Source organism: Clytia hemisphaerica, unplaced genomic scaffold (assembly GCF_902728285.1).
Source record: "Clytia hemisphaerica strain Z4C2 unplaced genomic scaffold, Clytia hemisphaerica genome assembly, whole genome shotgun sequence".
Taxonomy (NCBI): Eukaryota; Metazoa; Cnidaria; class Hydrozoa; order Leptothecata; family Clytiidae; genus Clytia; species Clytia hemisphaerica.
The window spans coordinates 803,353-822,902 of record NW_027103674.1 but is presented as its reverse complement, the minus strand read 5'-3'; the positions used below and the strand labels follow the sequence as shown (position 1 = coordinate 822,902).

The 19,550-nt window shown below is 35.4% G+C and overlaps 1 protein-coding gene and 1 long non-coding RNA gene across 2 annotated transcripts in view; both read left to right on the top strand.

Moving 5' to 3' along the window:
- The window catches only part of LOC136803425 (uncharacterized), a 48,889-nt gene extending 38,693 nt beyond the window's left edge, over positions 1 to 10,196 (top strand). The window contains exons 2-3 of the long non-coding RNA XR_010846149.1: positions 4,023 to 4,118; positions 10,007 to 10,196. This is a non-coding gene — a long non-coding RNA (uncharacterized lncRNA). The remainder of the gene's footprint in view (positions 1 to 4,022; positions 4,119 to 10,006) is intronic.
- A 4,862-nt stretch (positions 10,197 to 15,058) lies between these two features.
- The window catches only part of LOC136803424 (activating signal cointegrator 1-like), a 37,942-nt gene continuing 33,450 nt past the window's right edge, over positions 15,059 to 19,550 (top strand). The window contains exons 1-6 of the mRNA XM_067060144.1: positions 15,059 to 15,304; positions 16,225 to 16,421; positions 17,343 to 17,470; positions 17,865 to 17,991; positions 18,417 to 18,474; positions 18,855 to 18,976. Coding sequence (XP_066916245.1) covers positions 15,240 to 15,304; positions 16,225 to 16,421; positions 17,343 to 17,470; positions 17,865 to 17,991; positions 18,417 to 18,474; positions 18,855 to 18,976 — 697 coding nt within the window. The 5' untranslated portion in view covers positions 15,059 to 15,239. The remainder of the gene's footprint in view (positions 15,305 to 16,224; positions 16,422 to 17,342; positions 17,471 to 17,864; positions 17,992 to 18,416; positions 18,475 to 18,854; positions 18,977 to 19,550) is intronic.

The window sequence follows — 19,550 nt, the reverse complement described above, 5'->3', positions numbered from 1 at the left end:
TACCTTTTTTAGGCTCTGAAAATATCTGAAAGGGTCCCAAATTTACTAATTTTCAAGATGTGTATCTGGCAGGGTCGACTTTTGGTTATTTTGGACAATTTTCAGGGGGGTCGGTAGTAAAATCTCAGACATAATGACGTTTACTACGGTGGTGGTGTGACAAAAAATGGGAAAAAAATTTACTACCAAGGGTAGTAAAATACCAAAATAGGTGGTATCTATGGGTAAATTGTATATGTATTCTTTTCGATTTTTTTGATAACTTTTCTGAAAAAATCTGAAAATTTTTATAATTAAAAAAAAATTTCTGCTGGAAAGTTGTTTGCTGCAAACAAAAAAATTATCGAAATTTTTTGTCAATATAAAAGACTTTAATTCTAAAGGACAAACATTAATTTTTGCACTAAGTGAAAAATGTGTCACAGAAATAATGATTTTTTAGCTTTTTTTATAAAATCGTTCTGAAAAGCAACCAAAAAATAGGTGGTCTCTATGTCAAATTGTCCCAAAAACTTTTACTACCAGGGTAGTAAAATACCTCTTCCAAGAATCTGGGTGGTGGTATGTAAAAATTCGTAAAAATCCTTTTATATACTACTCATATATGTCTGAGGTTTTACTACCGACCCCCCCCCTGGGCTGAAAAATTTGAAACTTTGTCCAGCTTTCGTCTGTTTTAGTCATTTTTGCCACTTTTCAGGGTCAACATTGGAAAATTTTTCACCTTTCGTTCTGACAGGGTCCCAAATGTACCAAAAATTCATATCTGACAGGGTCCACTTTTCAAACTCAAGCGTCACGTCCCTGTCGGCGACCAACGTCAGTGCCCCCCCCCGGGGGGGAGGGGTACTCAATTTTTCTAAATAGTGCACATACGTACTATGTGCCTCTAAATAAAAAGATGTCTTTTAAGGTTGAAAATGGATCCTGCGAAGATAAAAATTTTTTGATCAATCATTTGATAGCTTTAGTTGTTTAGGTGAACGTGACACTCTAGTGAATAAAAAATAACTCCACATAAATTATCTGCCCTCAGCCAGTAAAAATGCGATAAATGATCTTGTCTCTAGGTAACTGCTATGGGGTAATTGTTATTCAAAAGAAATTTGCGTTCCCCCAAACGACTTATATAGGTATAATTTTTTTTAAACGTGAGTGACATCACTTTGCAATTCCAAGTACAATATATACATTAGGACTTAGTTTTTGTTCAATTTTCTATTTCAGTTTGAACATATCCAATGCACTTTACAGTGTTAACCGTTACAAACACGGCTTCCGCCTACTTTCATTGACTCCTGTTTGCTCATCTCTGACCCCACACAGCACCTGACAAGTTTGCGCTTGTAATGTAGCTTTGAAATAGAATATGTAGCTTATTAGCAAGAGCCCTTCAGCCTAAAATTAGGAAGACCCCCCCCCCTTAACAGGCAACCCTTGCTTTTGGTTCATCAAAACCCAAGACCCCCCTGAATGTAGGGGTGTAGAGTGTCGCATTCACCTAAACAACTATTATGGTTCCATATGGAGATGAAGATGAGTCACAGATAAAGTCAAGGATATCCTTTTCATAACCAACCAATTTTTTCGAAGCTGAATGACGGCGAACCAAACAATTTTTTATTTACGAACGACAGTTACGACCGGCCAGCTTTGTTACAGCGTTCTCAGGCTTATGTAAACATCAGTGGACAGTGGCATCAGTGAAGGGGGTTCCTCCAAGGGGAAGAGGTGTTGAGCAAAAGTTTTCTGTAAATCATGTCCTGGATATTAACTTTTCACAAAACATATAATAGCTTTGACCAACCAGAGGGTGTTATATTAATATATTTAGGGATTTCCAGGAGGCTAAAGGGCCCCCTGCCCAGCGACAAATCCCTCTGGCATAATCCATTGTGTTTTGTCTATGTATGAACCTAAGCAGCTAAGTGCCCCCTTATTTATCTGTCCTTATGGCTTATACCTTCAACACTCAACAGCCCTATCTTTTCTCTCTGCTGCCTAACATTTCCAGTGTACTTTACGGAATCTTGAAAATAAATACTTTTAAAAAACGAAAGTGAAACAAGCAAATCGTTTAAAGTTTGGCAGCAAAGTGAAAAGATAGGGCAGTTGACGGTACCTAAGTAGAATGGAAGAGATAGGGAAACACCATTTTCGATTTTCAACATAACAGATTTCAACCAAGTCCAACAGGCCAAACCAAAGCAAAAAAACAAAAAAAAAAAAACAAAACAAAAACAAAAATAAACCAAAACAAAATCAGAAATCTATCTCTAACCAGACCAAACAAACAAAGATAAATAACCATAATGTATCACTGAGAATCAAACTTGTATCTCATTCAGTACAATGCAGAAACCAAAATATACCAAAATATGCTCTATGAGTATGTTCTTTCAATCCATATAATGAAAATGAAAATGACTGTGTGTTTTATTAACTGTTAACCAGCACATTTTCCTTTTTCACTTCTTCCAGAGGAACTCGGCGAAGACATTTATTTACAATAGTCTCGCTTATTCAGCTTATTCAGCTGGTCTCGTTTATCAATTTTAGAATCGGGCGCTGTTTTTTTAAAAAAGGGATCAATGCGCCCTATAATAAAAATACAGATTTCAATTTCGGGCGCAACATTTTTAAGTCAGGGATCAGATTTTAATAACGGGATCCGTGCGCCCGAAATTGAAAATGTAAGATTTTTAAAAAGGGATCATGTTTTTTAAGTTAGGGATCAGATTTCAATTTAGGGCGCAGGGGTCCCTAAACTAAAATATAAATGTCAATATATTTAGATACAGGGATCATTTTTTTAATTTAGGGATCTACGGTTTTTAATTTAGGGATATAGTTCTGTCTCTCTCTCTCTCTCTCTCTCTCTCTCTCTCTCTCGCGCTCTCTTCTCTCTCTCGCTCTCTCGCTCTCTCTCTCTCTCTCTCTCTCTCTCTCGCTCTCCTCTCTCTCCTCGCTCTTCTCGCTCTCTCTCTCTCTCTCTCTCTCTCTCTCTCTCTCTCTCTCTCGCTCTCTCTCGCTCTCTCTCTCTCTCTCTCTCTCTCTCTCTCTCTCTCTCTCTCTCTCTCTCTCTCTCTCTCTCTCTCTCTCTCTCTCTCTCTCTCTCCTCTCTCTCAATGGGCAAAGACTTCCTCCTAAAATAAACTTAGACAACATCTAACTTAATAGGATTAAATTTCGCAATTTCGCGATTTTTGTCCTATTTTGGGTCATTCGCGAAATTAAATCCACGCGCCAATTTTCTCAAACTGCTCTCAGTCGCGAAATTAAATCCAAAATAGTAAATCCTATTAAAGCATCGACATGGGAATAAATGGACATTCAACATATATTGTTTCTTAGAAGCCATCCGCGTTGCCGCAAAAAATAACATAGTTACACGACATAGTTACATAACACCCGTCAAAATTCCGCCAAATTTTATATTCATGGGTTTTGAATGCCGAAAAAGTCCTAAAAAGTACTGCTGAGGAACGAAATTATATTAAAAATCTTCGAAATACTTTTTGGACTTCAAAATCCGACATAATAGCAGTTGAAAAACAAAAAAAATGCATTTTATTAACATTTTCAAATCGTCTTACTGGCCTGAAATGAATTTTTTGTTGCTTAAAAAAATATACTTGTTGAAGTTCAAAGGTTGCATAATAAAGTAATGAACGTTAGAATTCTGCACTCTCAGAAAATGATCTGCACTTTGAGGTTAAACTTTTAAACTTTTCAGTCGGACTTTCTACTTAATGTCGGAAAAATTGTCTCAGTTAATAACCTCATAGAGTATTACAATCATCTATAAATATAGAACAGTTGATACTTTTGACGTTATTTTTGCAGTTCTGAATAAATTAATCCCAAGTGACACTCGCTTAATCGCTAAATCGTCCGTGATTAAAGTAAATAAAAATTTATTATCGATTTAGTTGCCTAAATGATTGACGCAATTTCTCCCTTGCTATTCATTTTCGTTTTACGCTTTTGATAAGTGTAATTTTATTCATGAAATCTTTTAGCACAACGATCGTTCAAATGGAGCAAAGGTTTAGAAGACGAATTCAATAAATGCTTTACAGGTTTCGTTCACAAAACAGAAAAAAGAGGCATGCCAAGTAAGTTACACTTTTGCTCTTGAATGCATAACAAATTGACCCTCAATAGCGAGTTTGAGTAATAGAAGTCATTTCCAAATTCTCATCTGTGTAGAATTGGTAAAAAAGTCTCGAATTTCCTGAAGTTTTCGAGTAAATCGATAGTAGGTATTCTTTTGTTCTCAAATGTAGGGAGGGAGGGGTGTCAAATAGCAGTCTGGGAAGAAAAATTCAACACCAAAATCGTTTTGCCGACAAAAAGGAAACGAGAGTTTCAATCAAAGTTATACGGTTTTTCCTTTTTTAGGTTTTTAACGTAGATTACATATCCGAATTTCTATGGAATAACTGTAATGCAGTCGTCTCACTTTGTATAGAACTTATGTAGTTTTGTGTAAAATGAGTTGGATCAATTGCTGATTTTACCATATTAGAGTCACTAAGCTAAGGTCGAAATTGTGAACAGCCCATCATACTTTGCGTTAAGTTAAAAAATATTTGACGTTAAAGGTCTTCAATACACGGGTTTTCTATTAGCAGAGTCGTAAAAAAAGTCAAGAAAATTGCATGTTAAATAACTCTGATTGGCTGAGACGTGCGCACGTGATTATCGTTGCGTAATACTCTGGACATTTAAAAAATAATGTAATCACGTGTGCATGTCTCAGCCAATCGGAGTTTATTTACTTTAAGGTCAGAAACTTTCGCTGGCAGAAACTTTCGCGGTTTCGCGTTTTTTGGCCCTTTCCGTGAAAGTTTATTCCCGCGAAAATTTTCAAAATACCTTATCCGCGAAAGTTTATTCTCGCGAAATGTTTCGAAATGCCTTATCCGCGAAAGTTTATTCCCGCGAAAAAATCGAATTTTTCAAAATTTTATTTCTTACTTTCGAAATGTTTTTATTGCCAATTTTTCCAAACAACAACTGCTGTACAAAGAAGTTCTGAGTCACATACATCTATTATAGAAATTGGTTGAAGAAAAACCAGAAGTAAACAATAATGTTTTTGTCATTTTTTCCCTGTCCGCGAAAATTTATTCCCGTGAAACATCTCGAAATTGGCTATCCGCGAAAGTTTATTCCCGCGAAAAATTTCGCGGTTGAGCTGATCCGCGAAAGTTTCTGCCAGCGAAAGTTTCTGACCTTAAAGTACATGCAATTTTCGTGACTTTTTTTACGACTCTGCTAGAGACCCGTGTATTAGCTTAGTCTGGAAAACCGCGAAATTAAAATGCCGCGAAATTATTTTTTAGCAAGAAACTGTGAAATAATTTAACTTATCCCAAAAATACGTTGAAAACAATTAACTTAGTGCGTTTGGAAATAGACCATATCCTCTTTAAATTTTTCTATACCTTATTCGTTGTACCTAATGTGGGTAAGCTTTGCAAACTTAGACTGAAAGAAAAAAATACACGATAGTTATTTTTGGGAATCATGGAATTTGAAAAAAAAGGATGTTTATAACATCAAGTCAAGTCAAACCTGCCATTTTGGGTCAGTAAGCAATGTATTCTAGAACCCAAGTGTAACTTATTTGGCGTTATGAAAAAAAGTTCTATTACAATTTATGACTGTAGAAACAATTTTCACAAAAACTTTGCAAGAATAGAGTCAAAGTTCTAATTAGCGGACACCATCGTGAAGTCGACTTGGTGTCCACTAATTGGAGATGTCTGCCTTTAGGAACGTTGTGAAGGTCACTGACACTGTAACGGGGAAAAATCTGACCGCTAATTCATGATATGCGTAAGTCTGATTTTGCCCCCTCTGACGTAATCTTTTCACCATATAAGGAGCGGTTACATCATAATTTTCGCCATATATAGTAAAAAGATTACGTCAGAGGGGGCAAAATCAGACTTACGCATATCATGAATTAGCGGTCAGATTTTTTCCCCGTTACAGTGTCAGTGACCTTCACAACGTTCCTAAAGGCGGACATCTCCAATTAGTGGACACCAAGTCGACTTGACTGAATCAGAGCTGTCCGCCTTTTGGGGTCTCCGCTAATAGACCTTATCGGAGTTATTTATTTTTCTAAAAAAGCGATGCATTGTGGGATTGTTTCGGGGGTATTATAATAAAAATCTCTTAGGAATGCCTCGAGGGATTTCTATTGTTTTTATACCCCCGAAACGATCCCACAATGCATCGCTTTTTTAGAAAAATAAATAACTCCGATAAGGTTTATTGGAGTTTCGACTGTATTGCATTATTTGTGCACATATCGGGATATCTCTCACTTTTAAGAGTTTCACAAAGGAAAATTTTTTGAAAATATAATTTTGCCTATAAAGGGGCAAATAAATTTTATATACTGATTTTTTCTTGTTTCGCGGAATTTAATCGCAAAAATTTCTTCACTCAAGGTAATCAAATCAAATCTTATGACCTAACTCATTTGACATCCCTGTTTGAGAATTCAATATGACAGGATACCGTGGATAAGATTGAACGTGAGACTTTTCTTAGTACTCTTTTGTACCTAGTTCCTAATTCTTGCTAAAATTTTGTAAAGCCAGAGAGATATTGTTAAAATTTATAGATTTATTGTACGGAAAGAGCCTTGTTATAATCCTAGTGGATAATGATAATTGATTCTTTTCTTTTTTGAGATTTTCACAACTTTAATTTTACGCCAAATTTTCGTGTGTTCATTTAGTAATTTTATTATCTTGACATTTAAAGTTGAGAAAATCTTTTCGTCGTTTTGATTTTTTGACATTTTTAATCACGAGTACCAGGCAAAAGGTTCTTTTGTGACACAAACTTCCCATATGCAAAAATCTGGAAATTTTCTGATTTGAACTCAATATACTTACGTTTTATATTGAACTGTAGTTGTGTTTTATGTGATTTTGGTAAATTGTTCGTGAGCTCTTCGCCTTTTTAAACTTACCTTAAGGGAACTAGTTTTGACGGGAACTTAATTTTGCGGATTTGGCCAATTCCTTCCAAATTAAACTTTTTGAAAATACTTTATTCGGATTAAATTTCGCGAGCCATAAAAGTCGCGAAATTTTTTGGATTTTATTTCGCGAGTCGAGAGTTTCAGAAATTTTGCGTGGATTTAATTTCGCAAATGACCCAAAAAATGGACATATTTTACCAAAATTACATGGTTTTGAAAACTTTTTTTGCAAAAATGGTAGTTTCAAAAATTTCGAGTGGATTTAATTTCGCGAATCGACGAACCCACACGTTTTCGCGAGTTTTAATTTCTCGAAAAGGGCAAAAAATCGCGAAACCGCGAAATTTAATCCGATTAAAGTATGATCTCTTTAAAGGTGTTTTTGTATTTTTTTCGCTATTTTTACGTCATTTTAAGGTTAAATTTTTCAGAAACCGCCAAATTTAGTTTTTCCGTAGTTCCCTTAAGGTATTACAAGTTTGGAAATTTCATAACAAAAGGAAAATAAGACTCAGACTGCCTTAGCGACCTAATGTTCAATACGGTAGCTAAAACGGAATTGATCACAATTTGAAAATATATTGTCGACCTAATATTCATTACGGTAACATCTGACATGTCGACCTTATGCTGTTTTTATACGGATTCAACCCACAGATATCTGTAAAGCCCGAAGGGCTAGATTTGCAGCTTTGTTCAAAAAGTGAAGCTCATCTTTGGAAGGATTTCCTACCAGAGTCACGTGACTAAAATATGCAATTTCACCGGTTTGAGAGATGTGAAATAGCGTTTGCCGCCTAATTTTTTTGATATCGCGCTCCAAAAACAATCAAAATGCTAGATCCTATCCATCGGCACGAAATTTAAAAAGTCAAATTTTAGCTTCACTTTTTTTTGCTGGAGAAAGCTTAAAGCTGCAAATCTAGCCCTTCGGGCTTAGATATCTGTGATTCAACCACTTCTTGAAAAATATACATATTGTCGACCTAATGTTCATTACGGTATTATCTGACGTGTCGACCTAATGCTGCTTTTTTATACGGATTCAATCACATTTGAAAAATATACACATTGTCGACCTAATGTTCATTACGGTTTTTTATGACGTGTCGACCTAATGCTGCTTTTTATACGGATTCAATCACATTTGAAAAATACACCTATTGTCGACCTAATGTTCACGGATTCAATCACATTTGGAAAACTATACATATTGTCGACCTAATGCCCATTACGGTATTATCTGACGTGTCGACCTAATGTTGTTTTTTATACGGATTCAATCACATTTGGAAAATATACATATTGTCGACCCAATGTTCATTACGGTAGCTTCTGACGTGTCGACCTAATGCTGTTTTTTATATTGAATCAATCACATTTGGAAAATATACCTATTGCCAGGGTCTGATATTGAACATCAGGTCACATTTGACGTGTCGACTTAATGTTGTTTTTTGTATTGAATCAATCAGATTTGGAAAATATACATATTGTCGACCTAATGTACATTCCATTATTATCTGACGTGTCGACCTAATGCTGTTTTTTATATTGAATCAATCACATTTGAAAAATATACCTATTTCCAGGGTCTGATATTGAACATCAGGTCGCATTTGACGTGTCGACTTAATGTTGTTTTTTATATTGAATCAATCAGATTTGGAAAATATACATATTGTCGACCTAATGTACATTCCATTATTATCTGACGTGTCGACCTAATGCTGCTTTTAATACGGATTCAATCACATTTGAAGAATATACATATTGTCGACCTAATGTTCATTACGGTTTTTTTATGACGTGTCGACCTAATGTTGTTTTTTATACGGATTCAATCAGATTTGGAAAATATACATATTGTCGACCTAATGTACATTCCATTATTATCTGACGTGTCGACCTAATGCTGCTTTTAATACGGATTCAATCACATTTGAAGAATATACACATTGTCGACCTAATGTTCATTACGTTTTTTTATGACGTGTCGACCTAATGTTGTTTTTTATACGGATTCAATCACATTTGGAAAATATACATATTGTCGACCTAATGTTCATTACGGTAGCTTCTGACGTGTCGACCTAATGCTGTTTTTTATATTGAATCAATCACATTTGGAAAATATACCTATTGCCAGGGTCTGATATCGAACATCAGGTCGCATTTGACGTGTCGACTTAATGCTGTTTTTTATATTGAATCAATCACATTTGGAAAATATACATATTGTCGACCTAATGTTCATTACGGTAGTATTTAATGTGTCGACCTAATGCTGTTTTTTTTTAATTAATCTACCTTACGCAACTAGGTGATGTAAATTAGGTAAATTAAGCACCTACGTTACTGCAAATCGATTTAATGTGCTTTAAGCGCTTAAATTAGTCTGAAAGTAGTCACTTTTGAAATGTCGACTTTAAGTCGATCCAATGTTTATCATTTCGATAGGTCGACAGATGATGTATGCAGATCGTTAAGTCGACATTTTTACTGTAATTGCGGATTTTTCGAGAACCAAGGATTAAAACATCAATTGCTTAATAAGAAAATTGTGAAAATAGCATATCTCATTCGTACGTGCCGTTTTAGGGCAAAGTAACTGTGTCGACCTAACGCTGATTATTATATACTGTCGACCTAGAGTAGATTCAGTGTTTATTGAATAAGATTTTTCAAGCTTTTTGGAACTGAATAAATCCAAAATATGAACTTGAAGACCCTTCAGGAAAAAATTTGCTTATGAAGAAGCTGCTGATTTGACAACTTTCGAATCAAGTTTAAATTTTCAATTTCATTATCAATTCATAAAAAAATCAGCGTAAAAATTGATACACTTTTTAAGGTCAGTTACTTTACTAAAGGAAATAAGGTCACAAAGTGATAAAGTCGGCTGATTGTTAGCCTTGTCTCTAAAAACTACACTGTACTAGCATTGCTTATATATAGATTAATTTTTAGTTTTATTGAAATTTATGTTTTTAGCTACATCCTTGCATTTGAGAGTGCACGAGAGATCAAAGAACATTTTGCCAATTTGCTACCAATGGATAGCCCTGAAGCTCAAGCTTTTTATAAAGAATTCACAAAACGTTGGAAACCAATTAGCAGCAGTGGAACAGTAATGCAAAAGAAACATGATTATTTGGACGATTTTATGAAGCCAAAGAAAGATGTGAGTTATTTTTAGAGATTGCATTAATCGTGGAAATTTTAGCGAGAGTAATTTTAGCGTATGTTAGCGAGTCAGGAAAATCTTGGGTTTTTTTTGGATTTATTTTAGCGAATCACGATTTCAAAAAATTTCGCGTGGATAAATTTTAGCGAATACTTGTCTGAGAAAATTTCGCGTGGATTAATTTTAGCGAATCGCCATTTCCAAATAACTTTTTGAGATGTATTTTGGTGAAAGTTCGAGATATAACGGAGGTTCGAGATAAGGGTGTGTTTTTAAGCCTACATTTTCTTACAGAATTCTAGGGACCGACAAAAATAAATATCTTTATTAGTTTTCGCAAAAATCGTAAAAAAAAAGAAGAAAAAAACTGGATTTATTTTAGCGAATTGCGTTTTTGAAAAATTTAGCGCGGATAAATTTTAGCGATCTGTCGATTCGGCGTGTTTTAGCGAGATTAATTTTAGCGAAAATAGGGAAAACTCGCTAAAACGCTAAAATTAGTCTCGCTAAAATTTCTACGATTAAAGTGGAGGTCCACACCGCTTTCTTATGTCTTAGATGATCGGAATTACGAACGAACTGTAGGAAATGAGCACTGTCTTAAGGACATACTACTCCAAGTTATGTAAATAATATAGCTTGTCAGTCCGAGTCGACCCAGTTGAACTTACTTTCCTTAAACAAATTGAAGGATTTCTTGATCAACTAGGATTTCCAAACAGAGTAAATAAGGGACGCAGAAAAGGGAGATTCAATCGAACACTATGAATTGCACAGAACTAGTTAGAAATAAAAGTTCAAACATTCAAACAGGAAATTGAGAAATTCTGAGTGCTAAATACGAATAATATTCTGAATTTAAGTATACTTCCAGAAGGATCGGGACCACCCTAAGGGTGATCCCCAATAAAATATAGATAAACACTTACATGTTTAAGATGCAAAAGTAATACCCAAAAGTAAGTGAGTAAGTAAGTTAATAAACGATATAAAGCGTATTTATACGATTCAATGAATAATGATGATAATAACGATTATTGTTCTATAATTTGACTCTAATACAAAAGGCTACATAAAGATATAGGGGAATGGTGACTATAGTAATCTTTTACGTGAAAATGATGACAGCAATTATTTCTTAATAAAGCTACATCATCAATTTTGATTTGAAGTATTACATAACTTTGGGTTTATTGGCATGGGGAGACTTATCTAGGAATAAAACCAAGGAAATATGGATTTTCAGGGGGAGGGTCGTCTAGGTTCAATGCTGGACAAAAGGTTGGTAGACTTCTGCAATATTTGCAAAATACTTCAATATCGATCAAAAACAAGTTCCCAAGAGGCTCTGGGTGCTTTCCAAACCCATTCAAAGCTGTTCAAAGTCTTTGAAAGTCACCCACTGCAGTCTAACCGCAAGGGCAAACCACAAGGGCTTGATTAACTGGCTTACACCAGTATCAAAACGCTGATTTTTTGCTTGTGGTTCCCTCAAAAGCAATTCAAAAGCAATACAACGACTTCAAAAGTGTTTTTCTTAACTTCCATCCCCTTTCAGACACATAGAAGAGTCATTTTGCTCTATTTCTCATCATTTTTCACTGAAATTTCATTTGTCTACAACCTTTTGTCCGGCATTGTTTACGACAGTAGTCTACCTTAAAGGAAGAAATTTTGGCGGGAATTTAATTTGGCGGATGGCCAAAAAAGTTTTTTCAGAGGGAATTTAATTTGGGGAATGGACGAAAAAACTAAATTTGGCGGGAATTTAATTTGGCGGTCGCTAAAAAATTTAACCTTAAGATGGCGTCAAAACAGCGAAAAAATAGCAAAAACACCTTAAAAAAGATCATATTTTCAAAATGTTTAATTTGGCGGGAACTTAATTTGGCGGATTTCAGTCAAATCTGCCAAATCCGCCAAATTTTCTTTCCGCCAAAATTTCTTCCTTTAAGGTAAGTAGCCCTTTATTGGTTTACATTGATATAAATTTGCATTCAAATATTAAATGGAAAACAAAAAAAGCTTGGTTGGACCTACCTCCGGGTACCCCGGTGGAGGTCCTATGAATTAACCGTTGTCTGTTCGTCTGTTCGTCCGTCCGTTCGTTCGTCTATTACCAGCTTTTCTCGAGATTGGCTCGTTAGTTTTTTCTGATTTTTGGCACAAAGATGCAAAATGGCAATGGCCAAAATGTGACGGAGCCGGATTTTCAAAAAAAAAAAATTTTCCTGCCGGAAAAACTGGTTTTTTGGCATTTTCTCGAGATTTTATCATTAGTTTTTTCTGATTTTTTGCTCAAAGATGCGTATTAACAATGCCCAAAACATGGCCACGTTCGATCTTTGAGAAAAGCATCAAGCATGTTTCAATTTTGAATAAAATTGATTTTTGAACCCAGAACTATTTAAAAATCGCCGGAACAACCTATTTTCGCTGGAAAGACAGTTTTTCTTGAATTTCTCGAGCTGCACTTTATATTTTTTCATGAAATTTTGCTCACTGATGCAAAATGACAATACCTAAAATGTGACAGAGCCCGATTTTCGAAAAAAAGATTTTCCAGCCGAAAATGCTTGAAATATGCCGGAAAAACCAGTTTTTTGACATTTTCTCGAATTTTCCTCTTTAATTTTTTCTGATCTTTTGCAGAAAGATGCGTATTCGCAATGCTCAAAACATGGCCGAGTTCGATTTTTGAGAAAACATTTTTTCCGTTTTAAAATGCCGGAAATCGCCGTTTTGCAAATTTTCATTGGATTTTTTCCTTATATTTCTATGTTTTTCAGACAAAAACATTATTGATAACAATGCTCACCATCAAGCATCATTCAATTGTCAATAAAACTGATTTTTGCGACCAGAACTTTCTATTTATTTTTTCCCTACAACCCTTCCCTCTACCCCCCATCAACAATCAATGATGAATTAATTGTGTTATGCATTTTCGCTAAACGCTATATTTTCTGACTGATTTTTTTCATTTTTCTCCTCGCATTTCTATCTAACTTTCATCATCAGGTAGGTCCATTCAGCATCTATAGCTTGTCACTTTTAATACTAGCACTTTTTTTGGAGAAACTATAATTTTGCAACAAACACTTTGATTTTTTTATGTAGATAAGAATGGATCATAGCTTTAAATATTTTGCAGTGCCAGCCAAAATAATTATTTGTTGACATTCTTTGGAACAATAAGATGGAACCACTGAACTTTTTCATTCACACTGTAATAGACTAAAACATTTCTTTCTAATTTACAAGGGCCTTGCATGTTCTGTGGTAACCTTGTGTGTACCCCAGACGATCAAGAAATAATCAATAGTGAGCCATAGGCTAAATAATTTCTCTCTATTTTACAAGGGCCTTGCATGTTCTGTGGTAACCTTGTGTGTACTCCAGAAGATCAAGAAATAATCAATAGTGAGCCATAGGCTAAATAATTTCTCTCTATTTTACAAGGGCCTTGCATGTTCTGTGGTAACCTTGTGTGTACTCCAGAAGATCAAGAAATAATCAATAGTGAGCCATAGGCTAAATAATTTATCTCTATTTTACAAGGGTCTTGCATGTTCTGTGGTAACCTTGTGTGTACTCCAGAAGATCAAGAAATAATCAATAGTGAGCCATAGGCTAAATAATTTCTCTCTATTTTACAAGGGCCTTGCATGTTCTGTGGTAGCCTTGTGTGTACTCCAGAAGATCAAGAAATAATCAATAGTGAGCCATAGGCTAAATAATTTCTCTCTATTTTACAAGGGCCTTGCATGTTCTGTGGTAGCCTTGTGTGTACTCCAGAAGATCAAGAAATAATCAATAGTGAGCCATAGGCTAAATAATTTCTCTCTATTTTACAAGGGCCTTGCATGTTCTGTGGTAGCCTTGTGTGTACTCCAGAAGATCAAGAAATAATCAATAGTGAGCCATAGGCTAAATAATTTCTCTCTATTTTACAAGGGCCTTGCATGTTCTGTGGTAACCTTGTGTGTACTCCAGAAGATCAAGAAATAATTAATCGTGAATCAAAACAAGGACGAAAATTGAAAGACAAATTGTTGTTGCAGCATGTTCCGGTACGGAAGTATACACATTTTTTTATTTATATGCATAACACTTATAAATAATTTAAACATAGCTAAGGCTGAGATTAGGGCTCGGAAGCAATATATCTACTGGGTGTCGCAGATAAAAGTCTTCTTTTTGAAGTGAATTTGAGTTCTATGAATCGTCTGAACTTGACAAACGACCCCTTCAAGTTTAAAAGTTTATCCTTCTTCTTTCCAATGCCAAAAGATTGATTCTTTTAACAGTTAATAAAACCTGAGAAATCTCGTTTCAAAGAGAGAATTTATTTTCTGGGACACCTGTTAGTTTTATAGAACAATATGAATTTAACCATATGCCCGGCCTAAGCTCAAATGAGCCATATCACCATATGCTTAAGAAAAAATTATTGTTCAAGCCCCCTTTCGTTATTTCGGTCATATAAATATTTTAAAACACAGTTTAAAAAATTTCTTCATAGATAATTTTTTATATCAGAGGAGGACACTACTATTTAACAAAATTTCACTACTGATGGAAAAAAATCTTTCCATATCTCAAGAGTATCATTCACCACTGATTTTTTTTGTTTTCTTCAGGATGATGCAGTTGAAAAAGAGAAAGACGCAGGGTTACAGAGGGGGGGGGTTTCAGGGGGTACCCGATTCCGTAATTCCGCCAATTTTTTCTCCAATTTCCGTCACACCGTCTTAAATTGAACCAAAATTCCGTCACCGAAAATTCCTTTGAAATTCAATATTTTTGTCGAAAATTCCGCAAATTTTGAAAATCTTTTACCAATTCCGAAATTCTGCAAATTTTTTTGCTAAATTCCGTTTTTCCGCAAATCTTTTTGCTAAATTCCGTTTTTCCGCACTAAAATTGTCTAATTTTCCGTCTCCGTCAGAGAACCCAATTTCCGTAATTCCGTCTAAATTTTCGCCAAATTCCGCCACTCCGTCCGAAAAAAGGGCCAATTCCGCTCCTCCGTCAACCATGAAACCCCCCCTACAGAGGGCTTTGGATCACAAAAACCGTCTCCTTCAATACGATCGTAATTTGTAAGCTTTCCTGCATTTCTTAGCACTAAAGTTTGTAGTGTAAAAGTAACGCCTGAATTTCGAAATAAAATTCTGCTGAAATGACGAGTTCAGTCAGGGGGGTCAGTGTCGGGTATACCTACCCAGGTCCAAAAAAACCTGACTTTTGGAGATTTGAAAGTAGAAGACACCATCCTTACTTGGTATCGATACCAAATTAAAAATCCCAATTCTCTAAAAGACTTTGGAAACTAGAAAAAATAAACTACTTTGAACTGCTTGGAAAGGTAACCCAAGTAATTTTAATCCTTGTTCGTCTAAAAAAACACTTATGCTATTCATGCGGGTCCCCATTTATCCAGCCTTACATAAACACCACTTTTTCTGTATTGGGTTTTGGCAAAAAAAAACACAACTTTTTGGACAAATTTGTAAAAAGAGAATACTAGTACTAAGATAACATGTCATTTCAGAAACTATGCATAAACCAGCATAAACATCAAAAACATGCAAATGTTTCATTCACTGCTGCCAAAGCAAAACAAAACGTTTGAAAAAATTGTGTGTTCGAATCTTTTCAATTCGAACATTCGAATGTTTTTTCAAAAAGTAGAATGTTTTTAGAATACTGTCGAGAAAAAAAGTAAGGCCCCAGAGCTGGAAAGGGGGAGCAGAAAAGTAAAGAAAATTGGAGTATTGGTTTATGTGACAATGAGTTGGAGAAATCTTTCATGTGGAACCAGTGTAGTGACCAGATTTCCTGATTAAAAAATAAAGGGGACGGTACCGACTTGAGTTTTCGAAATTTGTAAAAGAAATTGACACTTTTTAAGTTTTTGAACTAAAAAAATACCAGTCTGGGCAATTCCATGCAAAATTTTTGACGTACTACAAGAATTTCTGGGTTTTCAACATTATATTTATGTTGCTCATTTCTGTAGCACAAAACGAACGAAAGTAATCGATGACGAATCGGACTATTTCGCATCAGACAATCGATGGCTATCGAACAAACAGCGAAACCTTTTGACAAAGAAAGAACAGGATTTGAGAGATAAACGTTTCGCGTCGAGACTGGATAAAAAATTCACGATCGATTTTGCTGGTCGGAAAATCGTTGAAAGTGAGGAGAACAATCGTAAGTTTCTTTATTTTCTGAGCACCCATTCTCTTTTTCATAAACAGTGTTAAAAGTTCTTCCGTTTCAGTGAAGTATATAAAGAGGCTTTTCCGCCTTCAAATTTAGCAGAATTCAGCAAAATTTCAGGAATATGGTCCAATTTGCTCTGTAAAAATCCGTCTCAAGCGAAAAAAACTTGCTTTAACCATTGTAAAAAATTTTAAGTTTTGGCAAAACTTTTTTTTGAGTTGGAGCTTATGTTTGGATTAATTTTCAATACAGTTCAATGATATAGTGATATAAAGTTCTTTTCTACAACCTACAGGGTTCTAAGCGACCATAGTTTAGTAGTAGAGCATCCAGCTACGGTTCGCAAGGTTGTGGGTTCAAGCCCCAACCGGGTCATACCAAATATTCCCAAAATGGTTCTATGCCTCTATGCTTGATGCTCATAGCAATTAAGATATGGATCAAAAGTTGAGCAATCCAGGGAGAAAGAGTGGCGCCCTCCCCAATGAAGTATAATCCCGACGGGCTAGAATCGAATCTCCTTGGTAGGATTTGAAGCCAACAAATCCTACCAAAGTTGCGCGGCCTTGAGCGGCTCGCCTGGTTTTTACACAAATGACAGATTGAAACTAAAATTTACCGCTACAGTAAATTTCGAAAAAAATATCAATCGTAAACAAAGGAATTGTTAGATTCAATCTGTCGTCAAAAATACGGCGCATTTTTTAAGGCTTCACTTTTTTTTTCCTGAGAAAGGTTAGAGATTCTACTCTAGCCCTTCGGGTATTAAACTCAATGGCCCTCCCCTACTTTAGGGTAGATAGCTATCGAAAGAGGAGCCTTCGGGTCGCCTCCGACTGCGGTCGTAGACTTACTTATGGGGTTATTACGAATTTACCAGATTGTAACTTCTTCCTTCTCCTACTTAAGACATGTATATTGAGGAGGATATCAGTACGCCAATCGACTCATTGAAACGTAATGAACAATTGACCAACATTGAGTCTGATGACCGAAATCCATTGATCGACCCTCGGATTGGTGTCCAGCCTCCCACGGTCAGTGTTTATCTCTTTGAATTAAACTTTACTTACGAATTAAACATTTTCAAAAAAATTGAAGACTTGTTCTTGGCCGTTATTGAAAGTTTTAATATCAGACTTTTTTTTTACCTCAAACGCTCCGTAGCGATAAAAAAAGTCGGTTAAAAGTGAAATAGTATGTCCAGTTCCATATGGATAATGGTTGATGACTTTAAGATTTCGTTTTTAAATAAGAGTGATATCGTTTGCTTACTCGTCAATTTTAATTCGCAAGCTATTTTTCATTACAATAATAATGATAAAGTTCTCTTAAATTAAAGATTTTTGCCTCATCCAAATGGCACTGAACATACTATACTAAAGGCAGTGAAAATTGAGATCTAAAAAAACATTTTTTTCTAATTGTCAGTTCCACCCAGCAGAAAGAGACGAAACGTCCGAAGAAACGCGTCCGAAAAACGTATGGAAAGGGAGCTCGACCAACAATCATAAGAAACGATTACAAGATAATCAACTACAAGAAATTTCTGATCAAGGTACGTCATAATTTATCTACAGTACTTTTAGGACTGGAGCATTAGCACACACCCCTTCCCACAGATAGGACTTCTTAAGCCAGTGGGGATAAAATAACGGACTTTTTATGGCTCTCTCAAGTGAGAAAATTCAGTGTAGAAGGAAAAAAGCACAATATTTTGTAGTGAGAATTTGCTTATTTCGTTATTTTTCGGTGGGGACAATGATTGGCCTAATTGGAGTACAATTTTCCACTAGAGACGATATTTTGGTCAATTTTTCCAGCGGGAGGGGCTGGTCCCACCGGGTCTGTGAGAAAGGGGTATATTAAAAAGTTTTTAGGGAGGCTCAAGTAATGACTGCGATTGAAAGGCTTTCCATGTGACATAACTTTATTTACTCTTACAAAGAAAATCACGTCTGCAATTTTTTTTTCATTTTTAAGGGATGTGTATGAGTATGCACCAGCCATGGGCATCGCTTCTCGTTCACGGCATTAAAAAGTAAGTTCTGTTAATTCGATTGTCGCTTTGTTTTCAATCATCATGTTGCCCGTGAACTTACTTTCAATGATGCAATTTAATTTGAACGTTTATTATTTGAATTGTGATTCGAAGTACACAGAGGATGGAAGCTGGCTAAAATATATTTTCTGATTGCATTGATTGTATCGTTGGTATAAAACATAAACGTTTTTTCCTTAAGCATGGGGTTCATTTGAACTGAGGCTGGGAATATGCTTAAGTTTCTTTTGTTTTATAACAATAGATTCATTGCTTTCAAGCCAAAATCTGAGCCTAGCTATGCTCGAAAGTGTTATGTTTATAGATAAAAAATTTGTAGGCAACGCACCATTTTACCTTCAAAACTCTCTATTTTATAGGTTGGAAGGTAGAAGTTGGTACACTCCACATCGCGGACGCCTCTGGATCGCTTCAACAGCGCAGCGGACGGATCAAGAGGATATCAAACATGTCGTTGATGATTATAAACGCATGTATTCAGGTATTGTGCTTTTGCAGAAAAAATTCGAATATGGTGGGGGGGTTGGAGAATATAACATCTTTTTAGAAATTTACCCCCGGACATTGTGAATTTGACCCCCAGACAAGCATCAGTTGACCCCCTGGACATTCAAAATAACCCGCAAACAGAGCAAGATTACCCCCAAAACACAGTAGATTTACCGCCTGACATGGAAAATTTTAAAGATTTTTCACTACCACCCCTACACTATATCCTCCACTCCCCATGTACGGATTTTCTGGAGAAGCCGATTCTATGAACTTTCACTTTAGTTGAATTCGTTCTTGTTGAAAGAAGACAAACAACCTATGTTTTGTTTTTGTTTTCTGAGGAGATCGTACAAAAGCTCGTTATGAAATGCTTTTAAAGTGGATACTTTCTCACGCGAATTGAATTCTCAAAGTTTTTGCGTTGAGAAATTTTCACAAATCAGCTTCTTTTTTAACTTTTTCATTTTCCTAGGAGATTTGTCAAAAATTCTAAATTTAAGTTTGTTTTGTTAGGAATAAATTTCACAAAAACCGCGAAAATTAATTTATGCGAAATTAATAAT